Source organism: Eublepharis macularius, chromosome 17 (assembly GCF_028583425.1).
Source record: "Eublepharis macularius isolate TG4126 chromosome 17, MPM_Emac_v1.0, whole genome shotgun sequence".
NCBI classification, from domain to species: Eukaryota; Metazoa; Chordata; class Lepidosauria; order Squamata; family Eublepharidae; genus Eublepharis; species Eublepharis macularius.
The window spans coordinates 22,549,337-22,570,344 of record NC_072806.1 but is presented as its reverse complement, the minus strand read 5'-3'; the positions used below and the strand labels follow the sequence as shown (position 1 = coordinate 22,570,344).

Below are 21,008 nucleotides of genomic sequence, written 5' to 3'. Positions count from 1 at the left end.
TCCTTGCCCCGTGGTGAGTCTGTGAGTTTTCTTTACAACCTATGTGCTAGGTTCCAGCAAATGATACACAGACAACTCCGTTTTGTTTGGAACAGCCACAACTTTATTGATTATAGCCAAGTTGGAGCATTGGCCAGGAATCTGGGCAGTGGATCCTTTGACGTCGAAATGCCCTGTGCAATTCGATGCATGATTTCCCAGCCCAATGCTGGCCCCCAGGGAGCAACTGGTGTTCGGCCGCAGCCATGCTCGTTGGCCCATGCCTCCCGATAGTCTATAGTCTCACTGTTTACAGCAATAATAGTGAAGTCAGTGGTCCCTCCTTATCCCTTTACTGATGGGTTCCTTTTCCCTTTACTGATGGATCTCTTGTAGGGTTGCCAGTCCCTCTATCCTCCTGCCGGGAGGGTTGGGACCTGGCACTTACCTTTTCTCTTTTTTTAATTCCTCGCATGCGTGCAAAGCACACGCACACTCTGGCACCGGCGTGATGACATCACTTCCGTAAGTGACATCACAATGCCTGCCGTGTGGCAACCCCACTTCCATAAGTGATGTTGTTGGGCCAGCTGTGGGAGCACTCCCGTGCTCAACATGGAGCTGATTCAGCCCATCTGGGGCCCAATTCGGCCCCAAACGAAGCGCAGGGATGTTCCTGTGGCCGGTGTGACATCACTTACGGAAGTGATGTCGCTGCGCTGGGTGGCCTGTGCTCCTGAGGTGCCTGCCGGTGACGGGCAAGCTCCGGGAGCTTTCCCCCTCCCACCAATTGCCCAGCGATCAGTGGATGAGGGGGCAAATACCTGGGAGTTTGCCCGCCATCGGAGGCCACCTGGGAACTAGGCTTGCCAGTGGCTGGAGATCTCCTGGAATTACAACTGGTCTCCAGGCCACAGAGATCAGTTCACCTGGAGAAAATGGTTGTTTTGGCGGGTGGAATTATGCCACGCCAATGTCCTTTCCCTCCCCAAACCCCACTTTCTCCAGGTTTCTCCAGGTTTCTCCCCCTAGATCTCCAGGAATTTCCCAACTTGGAGCTGGCAACCCTACTGGGAACCCTAATCTCTTGAGACCACTTCCTTACAGTACAGCCCTCCCTTCTGAGCTGCTATGATTCTGGGAGATCTTCAGGCCCCACCTGGAAGCTGACAACCATACAGCTGAGGTGGAATAGAGCAGTGAAGGCCTGAAAAATATTCAAAGGTAAAAAAGTGTCCCCCAGTTTTCCAATTTGGTCCACCATATGGTATAATGTGCTCTGTGTTGGAAAATCCAGTGTTTTCCATGTGTGTATAATTCTTTTAAAGAAACCCACATCCATTTTTAAAACAACAAAACACTACCTTGAAATGCAAGTATTGACTCAGCAAGATAAAACTAAACTGTACTTGGACAGAACAAAGAGAGGGAAAGGATGAAAAAGGACTTAAGCTTTATAATTCCAGAGAGGGTAGCAAAAATAAAACACAGCAAAGCTGAGTCTTGTTGTTCCTTAAAAACCAACATGTTATTCCTGCACAAATTCCACAGTGGAAAATTTATGCCGGGATAAAATGTTAGTCTGGTTAAGCGCCACTAGATTCTTGTTTACAATTTATATGTCGTTGGTATTAATGCTTTTACGGGCTTGGATATTGTCAGTTGTTTTGAATGTTGTTTCTTTATTATGTAGCAGTTGTTGTTGTTATTAATATCAGTTGTTATTATAAATTATCATTATATTATTAATTATTATTGGACTGATCATAATAGCAGTAATTATTATTAAACAGACTGAACGTTGGTCTACTGAAAGAACCAACAGTAATCAATTTCGCGAGGGATTCTGGGAAACCCTCGAATTTCTCCTCCCCTCCCCCTTTTAAAGTCGCCTCAGCAAACACCACGAACTCGCCTCAGTATTTTTTCCGACTTGGTATTTCCCGCCTTTATTAATATTACGCAGCTCTCATGAATATTTATATCTCCTCAGGAGGGCGGGGACAAGAGAAGGCAGGGCTGCGCCGAGAGCTGCGTTCTCTTCCCGCCCTCTTCTGCCTGACCCGCCGTCGCCCTCCGTGACGTCATCGGTCGGGGCCGCGGCCTTTTAGTGTGAGGGAGTGGGGTAAGGCAGGATGGCGGCTGGGCCGACGCGGCCTCCCCGGCCTCGTAAGGAGCCGCAGCCGCTGGTTATTCCCCGGAGCGCGGCGGAAGAGCAACGTCTCAGACTGGAGAGGCTAATGAGGAACCCGGTGAGGGGGCGGAGCGTATGTTCGAGGGGTGGGGTTATTCTCTCCCATAACAAGTGTGGGGCATGGTTGCCAACCGCCAGGTGAAGCCTGGAGATCTCCCAGAATCTCAGCTGGTCTCCTGATGGCCCAGATCAGTTCCCCTGGGGGAAATGGCTGCTTGGGAGGGTGTACTCTATGCCACTGTATCCCACTGATGTTCCTCCCCAACCTCCGCTTTTCCCAAAATCTATTCCTAAAATCTCCAGGAATTTCCCAACTCGGAGTTGGCAACTCTAACACTGGGGGTTTTTTTAGAATAACACTACAGTGGTGGGGAATGTGCACTCCTTTACACCAATGACTCCCTTCGTGACCAGTCCCTCTCCATTGGGCTTGTATGGGGAGGAAGCATAGTGCCTTCCCCATCTTATTTTCCCATGCACTCCGACTGTCTGTACTTCCTGTTCTTATTTTGCCATTTTTTGTTAAGAGTTGCTGAGGTTTCTCTGGAGAATCTCGAAACATTCACGGTGCAATCCTCAACAGAGTTGCACCGGTCCAAGTTCAGGTTTAGAAGATGGTAACTGTGTTTAGAATTGCACTGTGAATCTGTCCGGAGTGGATAACTCTTGTTTTTAGCACCCATGTGCTAAGTGCATGCATGTGAATAAGCCAATCTGCAGTGCACTGCCTGCTGTGCCATATCCTGCAACTGCGAATTCTGAACTGTGAATATATTTGGGGTCTTTGGAGGAATCATAAGATATTCCTAAAATATCATTATAACTCTTTAATTGGTGAAAGACTGTTCCAGAGAAGGTGAATAATCACGAAGCTTTCTGCAACATAAAGTAGTGGATGGGGACTTGGGCAGTGATCCTGTGATTGTCTGTGTGTTCCTGTTTTGATCTGTGAAACGTTGCAAGATGACCACTTGCTTATAGGGTAGAACTCCTCATATCCCACCCTATTGAGCCCTTGGTGCTGAGCAGGGGTCTCACTCCAACTTGCCGATTCCCAGTTTAAGACCCTGTTTTTGAAATTAATTGGTAAAGTAGCTTAGTCCTTGTCCTTCTCTGGCATAGTAGGAATTCTACTGGGGGTTAGCCTGACCCATTGATTTATGTTAAAAGAGCAGATGAGAACTCTTATGACAATAAGAAACCTGCTGCTAGAAACTAAGATTGTTTTCTGAACCCCTATTGGTGTATTTACAGTGCAACCCAGTGTTTTAGAAATAAGCCCTGCTTCAGCAGTGAGGTTATTGCCAGGTAGGTGTATATAGGATTATAGCTGTGTGTGTGTGTGTATACACACTTTTGCTTCTGCTATTTTATCAGTGGAGAGTCCATAAATGAGACCTTACTCTATTTACATAAATCTGTAATAATATTTGGCATTTGTGTAGTGTTTTCAAGTATTCGGAACGCTTTGCGCCTATTGCAATCTTTTGGAAGGGGCTGAGAGAGAGGCTACTGAGTGAGTTCATGCCAGCGATGAAATTTGAACTGGCTTTCTCCTGTGTCAGAACTGTAAACTCCTATATTACATCAGTTTATGATATAGTAAGGTGAATAAATTCCTTGGGATCATTTGTGAACGGGGAAGGACATGGCAGAGTACCACCTGTTTATTCACCATTTAGGTCTAACACCTGTATTGTTGGGTAATTTTGATAGTGTAATTCCACCCTGAAAATATTTGGGGGAACTTCTACTCCCTGTATAGGGCTATCCCACTGTTGATAGGTGGAGGTTCTGACTCCCTTTCTACCAGAATTCCTCTTTGAGGATGGGGACAACTCATTCATACTTCAACAGGAAGATCCTACTACATGCAGAAAAGTACATCTGAAGCAACTTTCTTTTTTTTTTTTTTTGTAAAATTTTTATTGGGTTAGAACATTAATATTTTTACATTACATTGCATTCAATTATCCCCTAATTTTTCGTTTCTAACCCCCTCCCTTTCCCCCCCTTTTGTTGACTTCCAACAGCTTTCCCACCCTCTGTCCCTTTTCCCTTACTTCTATTAATTTCCTCTATCTAAAACAAATATATATTCTCCATTATATTAAGCAGTACATCTTTAACTCTTTTACTTACTATACATCCAAACTATACTTCTTTAGATAAACAATTTATCCCATTTTCCAGTTTTGAATATTTCTGTATGTCATAAACCATAAAAATTTCCCACATTTAAATCAAACAATTTGATTTGTTCTCTATATATTAATCATTTCTTCTTTTTATAGTATTTCTATATAACTCATCGCATAGTCAGTCATTTTAACTCTTCCATACATTCAGTTTGGTGCATAAGTCTTATCAAGTAAAAAAAATATTGTTAATTACTCAATCCTCATGTTTAAACCGTTAATTATTCTCTATCAATATTCTATCAATTAACCTTTACATATCTATATATATCTCAATCAATTAATTAACCTAACTGCTTATAAATTCACATTTCTCTTCCTCCCCCGGTAAAGTCACCCCTCTCTTTTATACTTTTATTGTACTTCAGTAGTTCTCAAACTGCCACAGTTTTCCTCCCACCTCCCACTTCTTCTCCAGATATTGTTTCAGCTTCTCCCAGTCTGTGTTAAACTGCACTGAGCCCAGATCTCTCAGTTTTCTTGTCATCTTGTCCATTTCAGCCATATACAGCAATTTGTAGATCCAATCTTCAATAGTTGGCACTTCTTGTACTTTCCATTTCTGCGCATACAAAAGTCTAGCTGCTGCAGTCATATAAAATATCAACGTCCTATGGTGGGCTGGGATTCCCTCCATTCCCAAGTTTAGCAGCAGGAGTTCTGGGTTCTTATTTACTTGAAACTGTAAAATTTCACTCATTTCTCTTATTATTTCCCCCCAGAACTGCCTAGCTACCTCACACGACCACCACATATGATAGAGGGAGCCCTCATGCTTTCTACATTTCCAGCATTTATTAGAAGTGTTCAAGTTTCCTAGCGCAATCTTCTTTGGTGTCATGTACCAACGATAGATCATTTTGAAAATGTTCTCTTTAATATTAATACATGTCGTTGTCTTCATTGTAGTTTTCCACAAGTATTCCCATGCCTCCATTGTTATTTCTTTATTAAAATTTATAGCCCATTTCACCATTTGTGTTTTAACTGTCTCCTCCTCGGTATACCATTTCAACAGTACTTGGTATACCTTGGATATTCTTTTCTTGTCCTCTTTAAAAAGGGTCTGCTCTAGTTCCGAATTCTCTGTTCGTATACCTCCCTTTACAGAGTCCGAATTATACAAATCTCTGATCTGTCTATACTGGAACCAATCGTAGTTCGGTGATAGTTCCTCTTGCGTCTTTATTCTAAGTTTAGACACTTCAGTTTTAGTTATTTCTTTGTACGTTAAACATTGTTGTTCATTATCAACAGCTCTCGGATCTATCACCTCGTATGGAACCACCCACAAAGGGGTTCCTTCTTGTAGGTAAATTCTGTACTTCTTCCAGATTGTATATAAACTTCTCCTTACAAAATGATGCAGGAACATCGAGTTGACCTTTACTTTGTCATGCCATAGGTATGCATGCCATCCGAAAATTTTTTTATATCCCTCTAGGGCCAATAGTTTCTTATTCTTTAATGTCATCCACTCTTTTAACCAAACTAGGCAGATTGCATCATGGTAAAGTCTCAGGTTGGGCAGTTGCATTCCGCCTCTTTCCTTTGCATCTTATAGAACTTTTACTTTCACTCGAGGCTTCTTGCCTGCCCAAACAAAATCTGATATTTTCCTCTGCCATTTTTCAAATTGTTTAGAGTCTCTGATGATTGGTATTGTCTGTAGCAAAAACATTACTCTTGGTAACACATTCATCTTAACTGCTGCAATCCTGCCCAACCATGACAAATTCAGTCTGTTCCATTTAATCAAGTCTCTCTCTATCTGAGTCCATAATTTTTCATAATTATTCTTGAACAAATCTATATTTTTTGCAGTCAGCTCAACTCCCAAATATTTCACCTTACTAGTTACTTCACAGTCCGTTGTTTCCATTAACAATTGTTGTTTCTGCTTAGTCATGTTTTTACATAATATCTTTGACTTCTTTTTGTTAATGAAGAAACCTGCCAAATCACCAAACTCCTTGATCTTGTCTATCACTTTTGGCATGTTCTCCAATGGATCTTCTACAATTAACATTATGTCATCTGCAAATGCTCTAACCTTGTATGAATAGTCCTTTATTTTTATTCCTCGTATTTCCTCGTCTTGTCGTATTTGTATCATCAGAATCTCCAATACTAAAATGAACAACAATGGAGATAACGGGCAACCTTGTCTTGTTCCTTTACTAATCGTCAATTTCTTGGTCAGTTCATCATTCACTACAATTGCTGCAGTCTGGTCTCTATAAATTTCTTTAATTGCTCTGATGAATCTTTCTCCCAATTGTAGCTTTTCCATAGTGGCAAACAAAAAATCCCAGTTTAAATTGTCAAACGCTTTTTCAGCGTCTACAAAGAAGAAACCAACCTCTTTGTCACAACGCTTGTCATAATATTCAATAGCATTGATCACTGTCCTTAAATTGTCTCTTATTTGTCTGTCTGGCAAAAAGCCTGCTTGTTCCTCCTCTATGACTTCCGAGAGCCACCCCTTCAGTCTCTCCGCCAGTATCTTCGTAAAAATTTTATAATCATTGTTAAGTAGTGATATAGGTCTGTAATTTTTCACGTTAGTCAGATCTTGGCCCTCTTTTGGGATCAATGATATATTCGCTTCACTCCAAGTATCTGGAATTCTTTGATCCCTAAAAACTCCGTTCATCACCTCTTTTAGGAATGGTGCCAGTTCGTTGGCCATTGTCTTATAAAATTTAGCCGTAAGTCCATCTGGCCCTGGCGCCTTTCCTAGATTTGCGGATTGTATTGCCTTACTTATTTCCTCATCAGTTACTTCACTATTCAACTTGTTTCTCCAAGCTTCCGAGATCTCTGGAAGTTTGGTTTTCTCCAAATATGATGCTATTGATTCTTTGGTTACTTCTTTTTTATTATACAGCTTAGCATAAAATTTATAAAAGGCTCTACTAATGGTAGCCTGCTCCAGGTACGTTTTATTTTCTTCACAGATTTTATTTATTATTTTCTTTTCCCTTTTCTTCTTCAATTGCCATGCCAAATATTTCCCAGGTTTATTAGCACCCTCAAAAGCTTTTTGATTCAGTCTTTTAAGGTTCCACTCCAATTCTTTATTACTCATTGCTGTTAACTGTTCTTGAAGAATTTTAATTTCCTGATGTATTTTCTTTTTCCCTGGTCTCTTTTTTAACTGTATTTCTTTGGCCTTTATTTTCTCCTCAATCTCTTGTCTTTTCTCCTCTTTCTTTTTCCTTGCTCTGCCATTTAAGTCCATTAGTATGCCCCTTACAACCGCCTTGTACGCGTCCCAAACTTTACTGGTTGGTACTTCTTTATTCACGTTATATTGTATAAAAAACTTTGTCTCTCTTCTCAATATTTCCATATTTTCACTTTCCTGTAGCAAGTCCTCATTTATTCTCCAGGCTTTCCTTTTTCTCCTTTTTCCAAATTTCCACATAATTGGATTGTGATCTGAGCCTACCATCGGCATTATTTCTACCTCCTTAGTCCATAACGCTAAGTCCTTTGAGGCCCAGATCATATCAATTCTTGATAATGTAAGATGCCTTGCAGAATAAAAAGTAAACTGTTTGGTTTTAGGATATTCTCTCCTCCATACATCTTCGAGAGTCTCTTGTTGAATCAACTCAAAAAAAAGCTTTGGCAATAGTCCTCTTTTCTTTTGTGCTGTTGTAGTCTTTTTATCTAGTTCCAGATCTGTCACTCCATTAAAATCTCCAGCAAGAATTATCTGGTCATATACAAGATCATCTAAATACTTCCTTAAATCCTCAAAGAAGCTTTCCTTTGCACCGTTAGGTGCATAAAGTCCGACTACCAACACTCTCTTTAAATTCCAATTACATTCCACCGCTACAAATCTAGCTTCCACATCTCTCATAACAAATTTTGGCTGCAGCTCCTCTTTTATGTACAACACCACTCCTCTTTTTTTTTTGTTAGAGGCCGCTACAAATTCTTTGCCCAATTTTCCAGATTTTAAATATTTTACATCCTGTTTTCTAATATGGGTCTCCTGCAAACAAACAATATCACATTTTTGTTTTAGTAGCCAATGAAAAATATTTTTCCTCTTATTCAGTGAGTTTAGTCCATTTACATTCCAAGATAATACATTACACTCCATGTTCATGGTTTTGTTGGTAAGTCTTTTTCATTGTCCTTGATAAATCTCTCCATCTCCCGCTCAGATCTGATGCGTTTTTTTGCCCCTCCAAACTCAAAGGACACTCCTTCCGGTAACTCCCATCTGTATCTGATATTCATGTCCTTCAAAGTTTGAATTAGCACTCTATATTTTTTCCTGTCCAGTAACACTGATCTGGGCAGTTCCTTCATTATGATAATCGTCTTGCCATCAATCTCCAATGGATCTTGAAATTGTTTTGTCACAATCCTCTCTTTCATGTTTCTAGTTGTAAACTGCACAATCACATCCCTTGGTAGTTTCCTCTGGGTTGCAATTCTCGAGTTCACACGGTACGCCACATCTAGGATAGCCACAATTTCCTCCTCCTCCTTCCCCAGGTAATCAGCCAACACCTCAGTCATCTGTTCTTGCGCTGACTTCCCTTCCACTTCTGGCAGACCACGAAAACGAAGCTGCTTCTCCATGTGTTTAGTTTCTGCAACTGACATCCTCCCCTTCACCAGTCTCATCTCTGTTTGTTGCGTTTCTATTAAATTCTCCATCGCGTCTTCTACTGTTTTAACTCTCTGCTGCGTTCCTTGTAATTCACTACTAATCGTTTCCACGCCTTTTTTCACTTCTGACAGCTCCGACTTTACTGTCTGTGTAACTTCTTTGACCTCTTTAATAAGCTCCAATTTTGTGTCCTTAAGTTCTTTCATCATGTCTATAAGCTTTTTGTCCAAATTTTCTATTGCCGATTGCCACTCTTTTTTCGACATCGTGGGGCTTGCTTTAGCTCGCTCCCACGAATCTGCTCTCTTCCTTAACTCCGTGGCGTATGTTTAAACGTTTTCCTTTTTTTCAAATGTCCCAATCTTTGCCAAAATTAATTTTTTGTATCCAAAATGTCGGGCGTCTTTTCTCTATGGTTTCTCTATGTTATTGTAATCCAAGATGGCCTACTTCCTCTTCCGCTGAAGCCGCGACCCTTCCCTTTTCAAAAATGGCGATTCCCTACTTCCTGTCCGTTGGCAAGGGCCGCTTCCCTCCAGCCACTCTATTGTTGTTACGCACTTCCTGTCTCCCGTCTTCCCACAGCAGGTCTCGCGATGGTGTCTTTTTCCCACAGCTCCAAAACCACAGGTATTCAAAACAATAGTCCGATTTTTGCAATAACTTCTTTAAATTTAGTCTCTTTTAAAATACAACTCCTGCCGAGTCTTCACCTCCTTTTCACTAGTCTGTTGCAGTTTAAAAATCTACTTTCTTTCCTCTCTGTTTTTATCAATCTGTCCCGTTTCAAGAGATAGCGATCTTTACCTTCTCTTCAACTTTCTCGGGTTGTAATCGCTGTTTCGATCTTAAATTCTCCTCTCGACTTCCCTCCCCGATCGAAGCTTGGGTATGTAGGTCTTATGCCAGCCGAATTGGCCCCAGAACTGCCGCAGAGATTATAGCCGACCCGTCGCAAGGTGGGACCTCAAGGATTGGGGGGGAGACTCCTTGAGTAGAGCCCCCCCTCATCCGAGATCTAGCTCACCCTAGGGTCTTGAGCGTTCTTTGCCTGCTCCCCGCCTGAGAGCAGTCGGCCGCGGGTTATTTTCACCCCTCCGGCCGGTTAAAACGGCAGTCCGGTCAGCTCCACAAATGGAGCTGCGTTAGACCTCCATGAATCCCAAACCGGAAGTCTGAAGCAACTTTCTTGTTTGTCTGTATTCAGCGAAGAGTCTAATGAATACTTTGTGGGGCAGGGAGAGTCTGTTCTGTTTTTTAACCTTTCGGCTGTTGTTTAGATTCATCTTTGAGTAACTGTAAAATTACTCTCTCCTTTAAGACCGAAGTGTCAAGATGCTGCTCATTTCTTGTTGTAGGATAAGACTGTTCCAATCCCTGAAAAACTCAATGAATGGGCACCACGCCCACCTCCAGAATTTGTCAGAGATGTCATGGGTAAGTTGCTATTTCTAGGCTAATGTGTGATGGAATCAATATGGGAATTTGAAGCGGGGAGGAAATATGGGCTGTAAAATTTTTTCAGTGGTAAATGAGAGATGGGTTTGAAGCTTCCTTTTTTCCTGAAGGTGATGTGAGGGGGCAGGAGCTCTTTCTACTTTTCAGTACTTTGTGCTTTACAAGAGCATCTAAACCTCTCTTGTTGTTAGGGAATTACAGCTATGAATCACTTGTATTTCTGACTTCCCACATTTTGAAATTGCATGTGAAGTGATGACTGTAAATGCTCGTTTTTGGAAAAACAAATGATTCACGCTTCTAAAGCTAAATGCTTCATGGAATGCCCAAACTGGCAAGATGAGGAAATGAAACTACCCTGGGAACTTACCAGATAAGCAAAAATTTGAAGCTGGGTGCCCTGGGGCTAGTGCTAGCACTCTGTGGGCACACACATATGTATATACACATTGGCTGTGGCTGTAGTATAGTATAGCTTTCTGAGAATCTCATCTTTCTTTAAATCAAGGTTCTAGCCCTCGTGGCTGCAAAGGTGTGATCGAAAACAACCAGAGCTTGTCTTCTAATATTTCAGTATCCAGAGTGTGGTGGTGAGGGAAGGCTTCGATCCACTGCCTAACTCCTTGCTAATGCCCACAGCAAATGCATCTAAAATAAGTTAATAGTTTCCTTTGTGGATACTAGTAGAAACATAGAGCTGGAAAGGATCCCACAGTGACCCTTGCTGTATGCCCAGAGGAAAGCACAAAATCTCCAGGATCTCTGGCCAATCTGGCCTGGAGGAAAATTCGTTCCTGATCCCAAAGTGGTGATCAGCATTACCCTGGGCATATAAGAAAGGGCCACGAGAGCCACGCACAGAATTCTACTTTGTTTGCTGCAGAATTTGTATTGTCTAGATGGATGAATTTATTTTAGCTGTTGCTCTTGATTGAATGAAACACTGTATTCCACTGGCATTAGCGGTGCTGTGTGCCTAAATGGATGGAATAAGTTGCTGCTGCTCAAGTTTTCTCAGATGAATGACTTGCCCTGGGCCACCAATGGAGTTTTTTTGCACAACAAGGTGTTGTTGTTTTTTACTCCCACCACTCTTAGGCTCATCTTCAGCATCTATTCTTGCAATATAGGGTGAAGCAAAAAGAAATGATGCCCCTTTTTATCTCTGGCAGGTTCTAGTGCTGGAGCTGGCAGCGGGGAATTCCACGTGTACCGGCATCTTCGCCGGAGAGAGTATCAGAGGCAAGATTTTATGGATGCCATGGCTGAGAAGGTCAGATGACTTATCCTCAAATTCTTGTGACTGAAAATTTTTAAAAAATTGTTTGTATTATTTTAAGTTTTCTTTCAAAAATTGGATATGTGGACTTCTCGTTAGTATTCCATCCTTTCATGAAATGTCTGGTTCCTCTTACAGTGGAGTAGATCCAGCCTTCCTCCAACTTAGGTGGCTCTTCCTCCAACAGAAGAGTACGCCTTTGTAGATTGGAGGAAGGTTTCAAACTTCAGTCAGAAGGAAAGGTGGGCCATAAATCCTTTAATTAATAAATTTTGCTCAGTGGAATGGTAAGAAAGAACAGGGTAAGATCCACCCCACTCTCCCCTAAGGAAATAGTGTTCTAACAGTGCAATCCTATGCAGAGTTACTTCATTCTAAGCCCATTGAAGTCAATGGGCTTAGACTGTAGTAACTGCATAGGATTGCATTGTAACTGTAGTAAGTGCCCCTTATATATCTGTCTAGCAAGAACATCAAAGCATTTTTAGATAATCAAATTGCTGAGCCTAATCCTGCACTTTGGTTCAAAAGCCATCTGCCAAAAGCCAGCTGAAAGAAATTCATAGACAAAAGGCATTGCATATACTGAGAATTTTTGTTTACTTACTTACTTGCTTCATTTTACTCCATCTTTCTTCTAGATGCTGAAGGTGGATTATAGAATGTGAAAGCAATGCAATAAAGACCAGTATAGTACATGCAATAAACAGTGCAATAAAGCTGTGCGACAAAATTAGAGAACAGTGGCGTAAAATAGTATGATACATCCAAAAAAACAATATACAGGAGGAAAAATTTTTTTGAGGCATTAAAACTGCAATTCTGTAGTTCTTCAGACATTAAAACTCCACTTCTATTCCTTTTCTCAAAAGAGCCCTCTTGAACAATTCAGTTTTATTACCACCCTATTCCCTTCATAAGCAAAGAATTCTGGGAAGGGAGCGTATGAAACGGCTTTGTACTGATCCCATAAAGCTTGGTATTGTCTCTACTGTGACTAGCAGCAGCTCTGCCATTCACTACGTGTCTACGTTTGTTTAGCTCAAGGAGAAAATTCTCATCAAGCTGTATGGCTCAATTTAAAAAACAATAAGCCTTGGCATTTTAGAAATTTATTTTTTTAAAATTAACACACACTGTCTCAACAGTTTTGCTGAAGTTTGTTTTTAACAGACTTCTGTAATGCTTCTGTAATGTTAAACGGGAATCTCCTCAACACTCTTTGTTCTTTAAGTTGTGCTACCAATTTCGTATTTAAAGTTCTGGAAGATTCTGGAAAAATCATAATAAGTTTCCAAGCCAGCATGCAACAGAATGTTGTTCAGATTGTGATAAAAATGCCCTCTGTTGTTGGATGCAGCAAAAACTGGATGAGGAGTACCAGAAGAAGCTTGAAAAGAACAAAATGGTCGCAGAGGAACAGACAGCCAAACGTAGAAGAAAACGGTGAGGTCAAATCGATCTTGGCAGAAGAAATGGAAGCCCCTAAAATCTTTCTGTGGAAGCTAGAGCATGCATGTGTTTCCATTAAGCTGCAGTGAAGTCAGTCTCTTCTCCCCACCGCTTATAAGTCTTCCAAATAGATTGCTGCAATCTTGCAACTGCAATACAGAGTGAAACATTTTGTTTCTGGAAATAGTTCAGGGGAGCCTGAAGAGGCCTGAGTGAGACTCCCTCCTTTTTTGCTCACATTCTTGAATTGCTGGAATGCTAGGAGGCGAACAGGTAGCTTCATGTGGCGGAAAGGAATCTCCATTAATCTCCAGATTGTTGCCCATAGGCACTAGGGTACTTTCTGATGTCCATATGCTGCTTCAGTCTTGTGGATAAAATCCAAAGGGTGGGGACAACAAGGCACTTTGATTTACTCCCCATCATCTTGATGAGCTGGACCTGGAGGTTGTTCAAGGGAGGTTCTTTGTTCCTGTACCGTTGGCTTGGTCATACTTGCAGATTTTCTTGGTTCTCTGGGCTTAGCAACTTCTCCTTGTGGCCATATAGGAGAGGGCTTGCTCCCTTTATTTGGAAATGGAGCCCTAAACAGTATCTCTTTCCCCAAAGCTAAAAGCCCATCCCAACTTTCCTCCACCTCCTTGATGCAGGAGGTAGATTCTGAAGCAGTTGCCTCATTCCCAAGAAGATGCTTGTCTTAAATTCCCAATGCTTTGTAGTGGTGTACACTATTTCAAAGATCCACAATTTCCTGCATGCTCAGTGAGGTTGGGGTACCCCTGGTTTAGCTCACTTGTGGGTCTCTGTTAAGCTACAATAAAGCTGCCACCTACAGCAGCATTTGTTTTTGTTTTAAATCCAATCCTTGCAGATCTTCCCTGCTTGCAAAGACTGATGGAAGGGACTTTTTGTATCCAATGATACGTTGGTAGTCCGAATATTCAGCATTTGTATTAGGGCTTTTCGTGCTCAAAAGACTTCATGTATATTATTTATTTAAAACATTTATTCGCCACCTTTACTCCAAAGGAGCTCAAGGTAGCTTACTAAGTAAAATACAAGCAAACATAAAGTATATGAGAGCCAGTTTGGTGTAGTGGTTAAGAGCACAGGACTCTAATCTGGAGAGCCGGGTTTGATTCCCCACTCCTCCACGAAGCCAGCTGGGTGACCTTGGGCAAGTCACATTTCTCTGGAGCTTTCTCAGCCCCACCTACCTCACAAGGTGATTGTTGTGGGGTAATAATAACACTTTGTAAACTGCTCTGAGTGGGCATTAAGTTGTCCTAAAGGGCGGTATATAAATCGAATGTTGTTATTATTATATCAAAAAATTTATTAGCTGCCTTTCCTCCAAGGTGCTCAAGGCAGTTTACAAAGTTAAATAAATGTATCAAGAAAGTACAGTTAAAACACATCATTATGTTAATCTTTACAACAGCCCTGTAAAGGGAGGCAGAATATACTTGTATTGCAGCAGGGGCTGAGGATGAGAAAGAGAGGTGTGGCTGATGCCAGCTAGCGAGTCTGTGACCAAGATGAGATTTTAAACAGCCACCTCCCAAGTTATAGCTCATTTCTTGGCCTATGCTAGGAACTTCTGCTTTGGCAAAGTAAGAAAGGATGGGAAGGGTCCAGTGCCTGGAGACACTGGGCATAAGATCCCAGTGGCAACAAGAAGGGGCTATTATGGGCCTGGGTCTGAGGTGCTGAGAGACGGGTGAACAGACGTTGGGGGTTCAGTATGGATGTGCTAACCAGGTGGGTCTCTCTGGCAATCTGTGGAAACTCAGTTGTGATTTTAGAAGCCACAGTGCTTAACAGAAAGGAATGCTGAGCCTGGGGAAGCAGAATCCAGTGTGATGGCAAGGAACCAAGTTAAAGAGGGATGGTTTATTTAAATATTTGTTAACAGTACAAAAATACCTGTGGCCAGCCAAGAGGTAATTCCTGCATTTACCTCTAGGTGGCTGCAAGTCTACCTTTTAGCAGGGGCTAGAAGCTGTTCTTCAGGGTGCAGAAGGCTAAATAGCTTGCCTCTAGCACTGTGACTTTAATCTGCTGCTGTTAAACACCAAAAGTGAACTCCTGGCTACCCCAGGAGGCCCAATCTTCTGTCCCGACTGGGGCTGATCAAGCCCAATCAGCTCATGGCAAACCCAGAATCACCACAGGCATGAGAGACTGTTTATTGATCTACAAGGACAAGTCCAGAATCAGGAAAGATTTGCCTAGATTTTACTTAGGCACACGCGCACATGCACACACACATATCTAAGGCTAGCCCAGTTGCTGCAGTGCAGAGGAGAACAACAGCAACAGAGTGCTCTTATACTTTCTTTTTGTGCTTTGCAATCCCTTCATGCTTGGAATTGGCCTGCATCACCGTGGGTTAGGGTGTGTTTCTGCCCTTGGGGAGGATTCTAGCTAGCTATAGTGTTACTTTTAACCCTTACAGATAAGAAGATCCAGGCTGGTTGTTCTTCCTTTTAGCTACCAAATTCTTGCAGATTTTCTGGGGATGAGGAGCTGTAAATTGTGCGAAGATTCCCGGCCGTCACTCTTGCAGGCAGCTGTGACCTTGGGCTGTTGACAAGCATCTCACGTATGTTCCAGTTTGCAGGCTGGGGTGAGCTGGACAGAGGGGAAGATGGCTGTGGTCCTGCTCTTTCGGCAGGGCTCAGATCTGGGGAAACTTAGGTTGCCTCCAACACCACGATTTATCAAGAGATAATACTATAATTGAATGCTGTCCCTGCACAAACCACAAAAAAAATTAGAACATAAAAACAGCACTCCAGACAAGACAGCTTTAGGTATATTTTATGATTTATGTAGACAAGGCAAAAGCAGGTTCTCGAAAAATTCCACTTTTTATTTGAGTTCAGTCGGTCTTTCTTGGAGATCCCATTTCCCCCTTTGTTGTTATTACAGTGTCTACTCCATAGTTGTCTTTCTTGGAAACTCATCAAACCTCATATCATAGATGGAGAAGTATTATTATTTTGTTGGGTTTTTTCCCAAGCTGTGGAGGGGCATTCTGGTTTGATTTCTGTTGCTGGTGTGCACTTTTTTAAGAGCCTGGGGGAGAGAGATGGGATTTTATCCTCATGGCAAGTTGAGCAGCATGAAACTCTTCTCCTGGCTGTCGGTAGGCATTGCAAAGGAGGGGAAGGGACTTTGTAAATTCCACAAGCACAATTCCATTTTTGCCCCCCCCCCCCCGCCCAAGTTTGGAATATTTGTAGGTTGCTCTTATTAAGAATCACTGCTGTTGGTACAGGGCCGCTGTCTTCTGATAAACAAGGCAGTTTTTAAAAAGTTATGAAAGGTATTTGTCTTGGCTTCCATGGCCTCCATTAGGGATAAACTAAAGTGAGTTCTGGAGATTTAAAGATAAGTCTGAGGAACTGCACAGATTAGTGCCTTTTTTATTATTATTATTTATGTCATTTATGGTCCGCCTTTCTCACTGAGACTCAAGGCGGATTACACAGTGTGAGAGTAGCATCAAGGACAGTTTTATAAATAATGACATAGGGTAAATAAACGCAAGTTTACAAAGACATAACAGCAAGAATCCAATACAGAGTTGAAGAAATGCTGAAACAGAACAAAAGTAATTCTAGCAATACAATATTGCTGGAACACACCGAAGGGGATGGTGTGTGTGTATGTAAAACCTTTCTTTCTTTGCAGCCAAAAATTGAAAGAAAAGAAATTGCTGGCAAAGAAGAGTAAACTTGAACAAAAGAAAGAGCAAGAAGGTAATGTGTGAACATGTGTTGGCTTGAGTGGATGCAGTACCAGCCACAGAGAAATTTCTGGAGCGCAGATGGAATTGAAGATGTGCCTAGGATAAGAGAGTTTCTTTCCATGCAGATTTGAAGTAGAATTATGTCTTTCTAAGTCTACTGGTTGCCCTGCTTGAGAGGGAATCTTGCATAGCAGGCCTTAGTGATTGTCAGGGTGGTCATAAAGAAAAGGCAGCAAGACTCTTAAAGAGAAGCAGGCATCAGGTAGCTCTGAGGACAGCTGAAGTAGAAGAGTAGCCACCATTCTCAAAAAAGTTCAAGATGGAGCAAATGGGAACTGTGGTAACCTATAGGACACACTCCTGATTCTAGATCCAGAGGAGTTAGCCGTGTTAGTCTGTAGTAGCGAAATCAAAAAGAGTCCAGTAGGAGTTGTTTGCATCTCCCCTCACCTCCCCCCTTCCCCTCTCCTCCTCTATATTTGACCAGTTTCTGTTGGCCCTCCATGCATCTGACGACGAGAACTGTGATTCTCGAAAGCTTATGCTACAATAAAATTGGTTAGTCTTAAAGGTGCTACTGGACTCTTTTTGATTTCACTCCTGATTCTGGGAGCTAAACTACAAGGGACGAATTACACAAGGATGCGCATGTGAAGGGAGTCACAATGTTAGCCAGGAAGCTGAGTTTTAAAAGACAGATCAGAAGGCTCTGTCAGTTTCACCTCTCTAGAGGCACAAAGATTGCTCCTCAGAGGGTTTATTTCTTCTTCCTGTCTTAGAAGAGGAGATGAAACTGACAGTCTTTGGGAGTCAAAGAGGAAATAAACAAATCCTCTGAGGAGTGATCTTTGCTGGCTCTGTAGAGAGGGGAAATGGACAACGCCTTCCCGTCTGTCTTAAAACTCAGCTTCCCAGCTAACATTGCAACTCTCTTCACATGCGTGTCCTTGTGTAATTCATCTCTTGCAGTTTAGCTCTGAGATGAATGGAGGAGTGTTGGTTCAAATTCTTGGCTAAGTCAGACTGGGCATGAGGGAAGAAGAGGCTGCAATATATTCTAGTCTGCAACAAGGAAAGAGTGCTTTGCCTTTAAGCTGGGAATGACTCTCCCAATGCTGCAATTCCCATCTGGGTGTAAAGATGAATGTGGAAGGAGCATTGTGCCTCAGTATCCTCTGCCTGCTTGGAAAGCTTTGATCTTTCTGGGTCAGAGCAAAGATCCATCTAGGGCAGCAGAGAGCAGCCAGATGCCTTTTGAAGCTGATAATACAACCACAATTGTGGTGGTATTCCCTTTTCTTACTCCAAGGTATACCACCTCTGAACATGGAGGTTCTCTTTAGCTATCATGGTTCATGGAAAACCCATCCCAGCCATTAAAAAAAAAGTCATTCCAAGTTAACAGCTGTCTTTCACATCTTTTCCTATGCCCTTTACAGCTTCTGATTCTGACAGTTCTCAGAAGCAGCAGACCAGCGAGGAGGAAGACGGAGATGCTTCCGAGGAGGAGAAAGAGGATGATGCAGAAGACGCCAGTTTTGTGATGGGGAGATGATGGCACCAGCTCTGGTGGTTTTTCAGTTGAGGAGGCTGGATGGAATCTGAGCTCAGCAGATTTCACAGTGCTGTTTTGCATCTCTACCGGGGCAGAGGTGGGGCTATAAGAATCCCTTGGGGTGTTGCCCTTGGAGCCGAGTCAGATGAAAGTTTCACCCAAACTTGCTTGTGTAACTGCTGTGCAGTCTGTTACAGGGTTCCTGGAGAAAGGTTGCTTGTGTGGCCTCTCTTCTTCCTGGCATTTCTCCAAAGTGTTGTCTGTCTGAAAGCTAATGCTTAATCCATCTCTGTGTCAGGCAAACCCTTTTCTCTCCCCCTTCCCAACATACCTAAGTACACAAACAGTTTAACCGACAGAGCATGGAATATTAAATCTGAGGCGGAAGAAGAGTCTGGACTTCTACATTACGGAAGAGCAAAATGATTTGGGAGTTTCCATTAGGCTTTTCTTGAGCCTGTGTTGCGAGATGTGGTTTGGCAAGAAGATGAAAAGATTGATCTTTTCATTTCAGAAATGCACTGTATACTTCGGTCCTGAAGAGTTTCTATGAATAAAAAAGGGAACCGTTGAGCATGTGTTTGCCATTTGTTCTTATGTCAAAAAGAAATTGGGGAGGAGAATGCTACCAGTATTGTTTAGCCCTGAGAACTAAATGGAATCTCTCTGTTCCCGATATGCTTCTGAATGCCCACAGTGGCCGTTGTGCTCTGCTTGTGAGCCCCTTTTGAGGGCATTTGGCTGCCAGTGCTGGAAACAGAGTACTGAATTAGGTGGACCGGGGTTCCATCTAGCACACCAATTCTTAAATTATGTTATTCCGTTCTTGTTCTTCCTTTGATCTCTTAACAACTGATTGTTACCAGTTGAACTAAACTAGAGATCATTACTAGAAATCATTACAAAAAATTCGTAACAGAAAGAGGCATTTGGGTGGTTATATAAAAACAAGTGGCTTTGGCAGAGGGGATCCTGGAGATGGGAGAGAATTTTCTGAAGGAAAGGATGCTTACCTTCTTCAACCTATTAACAAAATGGGAATTCCTCTGTTAGCCTCAACGTAACAAAATGATTGTCTTATTTTAATTATGGACAATAATAAGCCTGCATTACTTGGTTGTATTATATTGATTTTCAGCCAAATATTGGCCCTCAAAGTAGATCACAGGAATTGGAAGACAATATGTATGGCAGTGCAATGAAAAATTTCCTTGTGAGAAGATTAACTTTCTGCCTTCTCTGGTGGCATCTGGGGGGCGGGGGCGGGCGGGTACTCTCAGCTGGGCAGTAACTGAGTACTTCACATACATTCTCAGTAATTTGTATTATGCCCTCTATGATAGGGTGAGAGCTTTATGGCTTGCCTATGACCCCATTGAATGCATGGCTGAGCTGAGATACAGCGCTTCTAAATGTACTTCATGCACAAGTTCTCACATGATCTTTGCTACAGACCTGTAAAGTAGGTCAGTAAGAAAGATTCTCACATGGCCAATGGGAGGCTGAGAGAGAACGTACTTTTGGTATCTGTAGGTAAGGATCACTCCTGTGCTGAGCCTCCTAGAGCATTCTGGGAACTATTCAAGGTCTGTTTTGTAGCTTTCCTCTATATGTCTGTCTGTACAGGTTTCTTATGTCCATTTGGCAGTTTTATTGCAGTCATTGGAAGCGGGCTTCTTGGTAATGCCCTTTATAGAAACTTTGCAGGATGAGGCTGCTTGCAGCTGTCTGTGGTGGCTGCCCATTCCCTTCTCTCCCTTCTGCAGTTTGTAATTAATTTCTTTATGAAGTCCAAGCCTCCTTTTAGAGTAAAACAAGATTATCTAATTTGGGTGTGCAGTAACTGTGTCAGAGCAGATGTGTACTGTTCTCATAATTTTTATTTCCTTATATTATAAAGAATAATAATTCCAATAGCACATTAAAGACCAACAAAAATTGGGGGAGGGTAACTGAGCTTTGACGCTGAAAAGATTATACTCTGGAAAAAAATGTTGTTCCTTAAAGTGCTGCCGATCTTGAATTTTGTTACTACAGACTAATATGGCTACCCAGTTAGTGGGGCTTTTTCTAATAATTACATTAACTTTGAATATTCCAGTATTGAATCAACATATTTTTTTCACTGTTCAACATTATTGGTCCTTTTCTTTTGCTGGGAGTCTGCTTTATTTATTCAAAATATTTACCCTTTTTAAAAAATACTTCAGTTTTGTTGTTGTTTCTGTTGTAGTAGAAGCAAATGGAAGTAATCAGTGGCACATTGGTTCTCATGTTTAACAGTCATACAAATCTGCTCCAACCAGCTGCACTTATACTTGTTCCTTAAAATGCTACCAACAATGACTCTTTGGGGACCGGCACTATAAAAAAACAAAATGGCAGAGCGTGGGAAAAGAACACTGGTGTCGAACCCAGTGCCAGGTTTAGAATTGGCTGCTCTAGCTGGAAGAGAGAACTTAGCTTGACTTGTGAAAATTATATACATACATGGTGA

At 41.9% G+C, this 21,008-nt stretch overlaps 1 protein-coding gene across 1 annotated transcript; it reads left to right on the top strand.

Annotated features, from left to right (window-relative positions):
* The first annotated feature begins 2,086 nt into the window (after positions 1–2,086).
* PRKRIP1 (PRKR interacting protein 1) lies at positions 2,087–19,082 on the top strand. Its single transcript, XM_055001995.1, has 6 exons — positions 2,087–2,231; positions 10,369–10,447; positions 11,641–11,741; positions 13,108–13,193; positions 16,899–16,966; positions 18,396–19,082. Exons 1-6 carry the CDS (start codon positions 2,115–2,117, stop codon positions 18,509–18,511), a joined length of 567 nt encoding a protein of 188 aa, XP_054857970.1. The 5' UTR covers positions 2,087–2,114; the 3' UTR covers positions 18,512–19,082.
* The last annotated feature ends 1,926 nt before the right edge of the window (positions 19,083–21,008 follow it).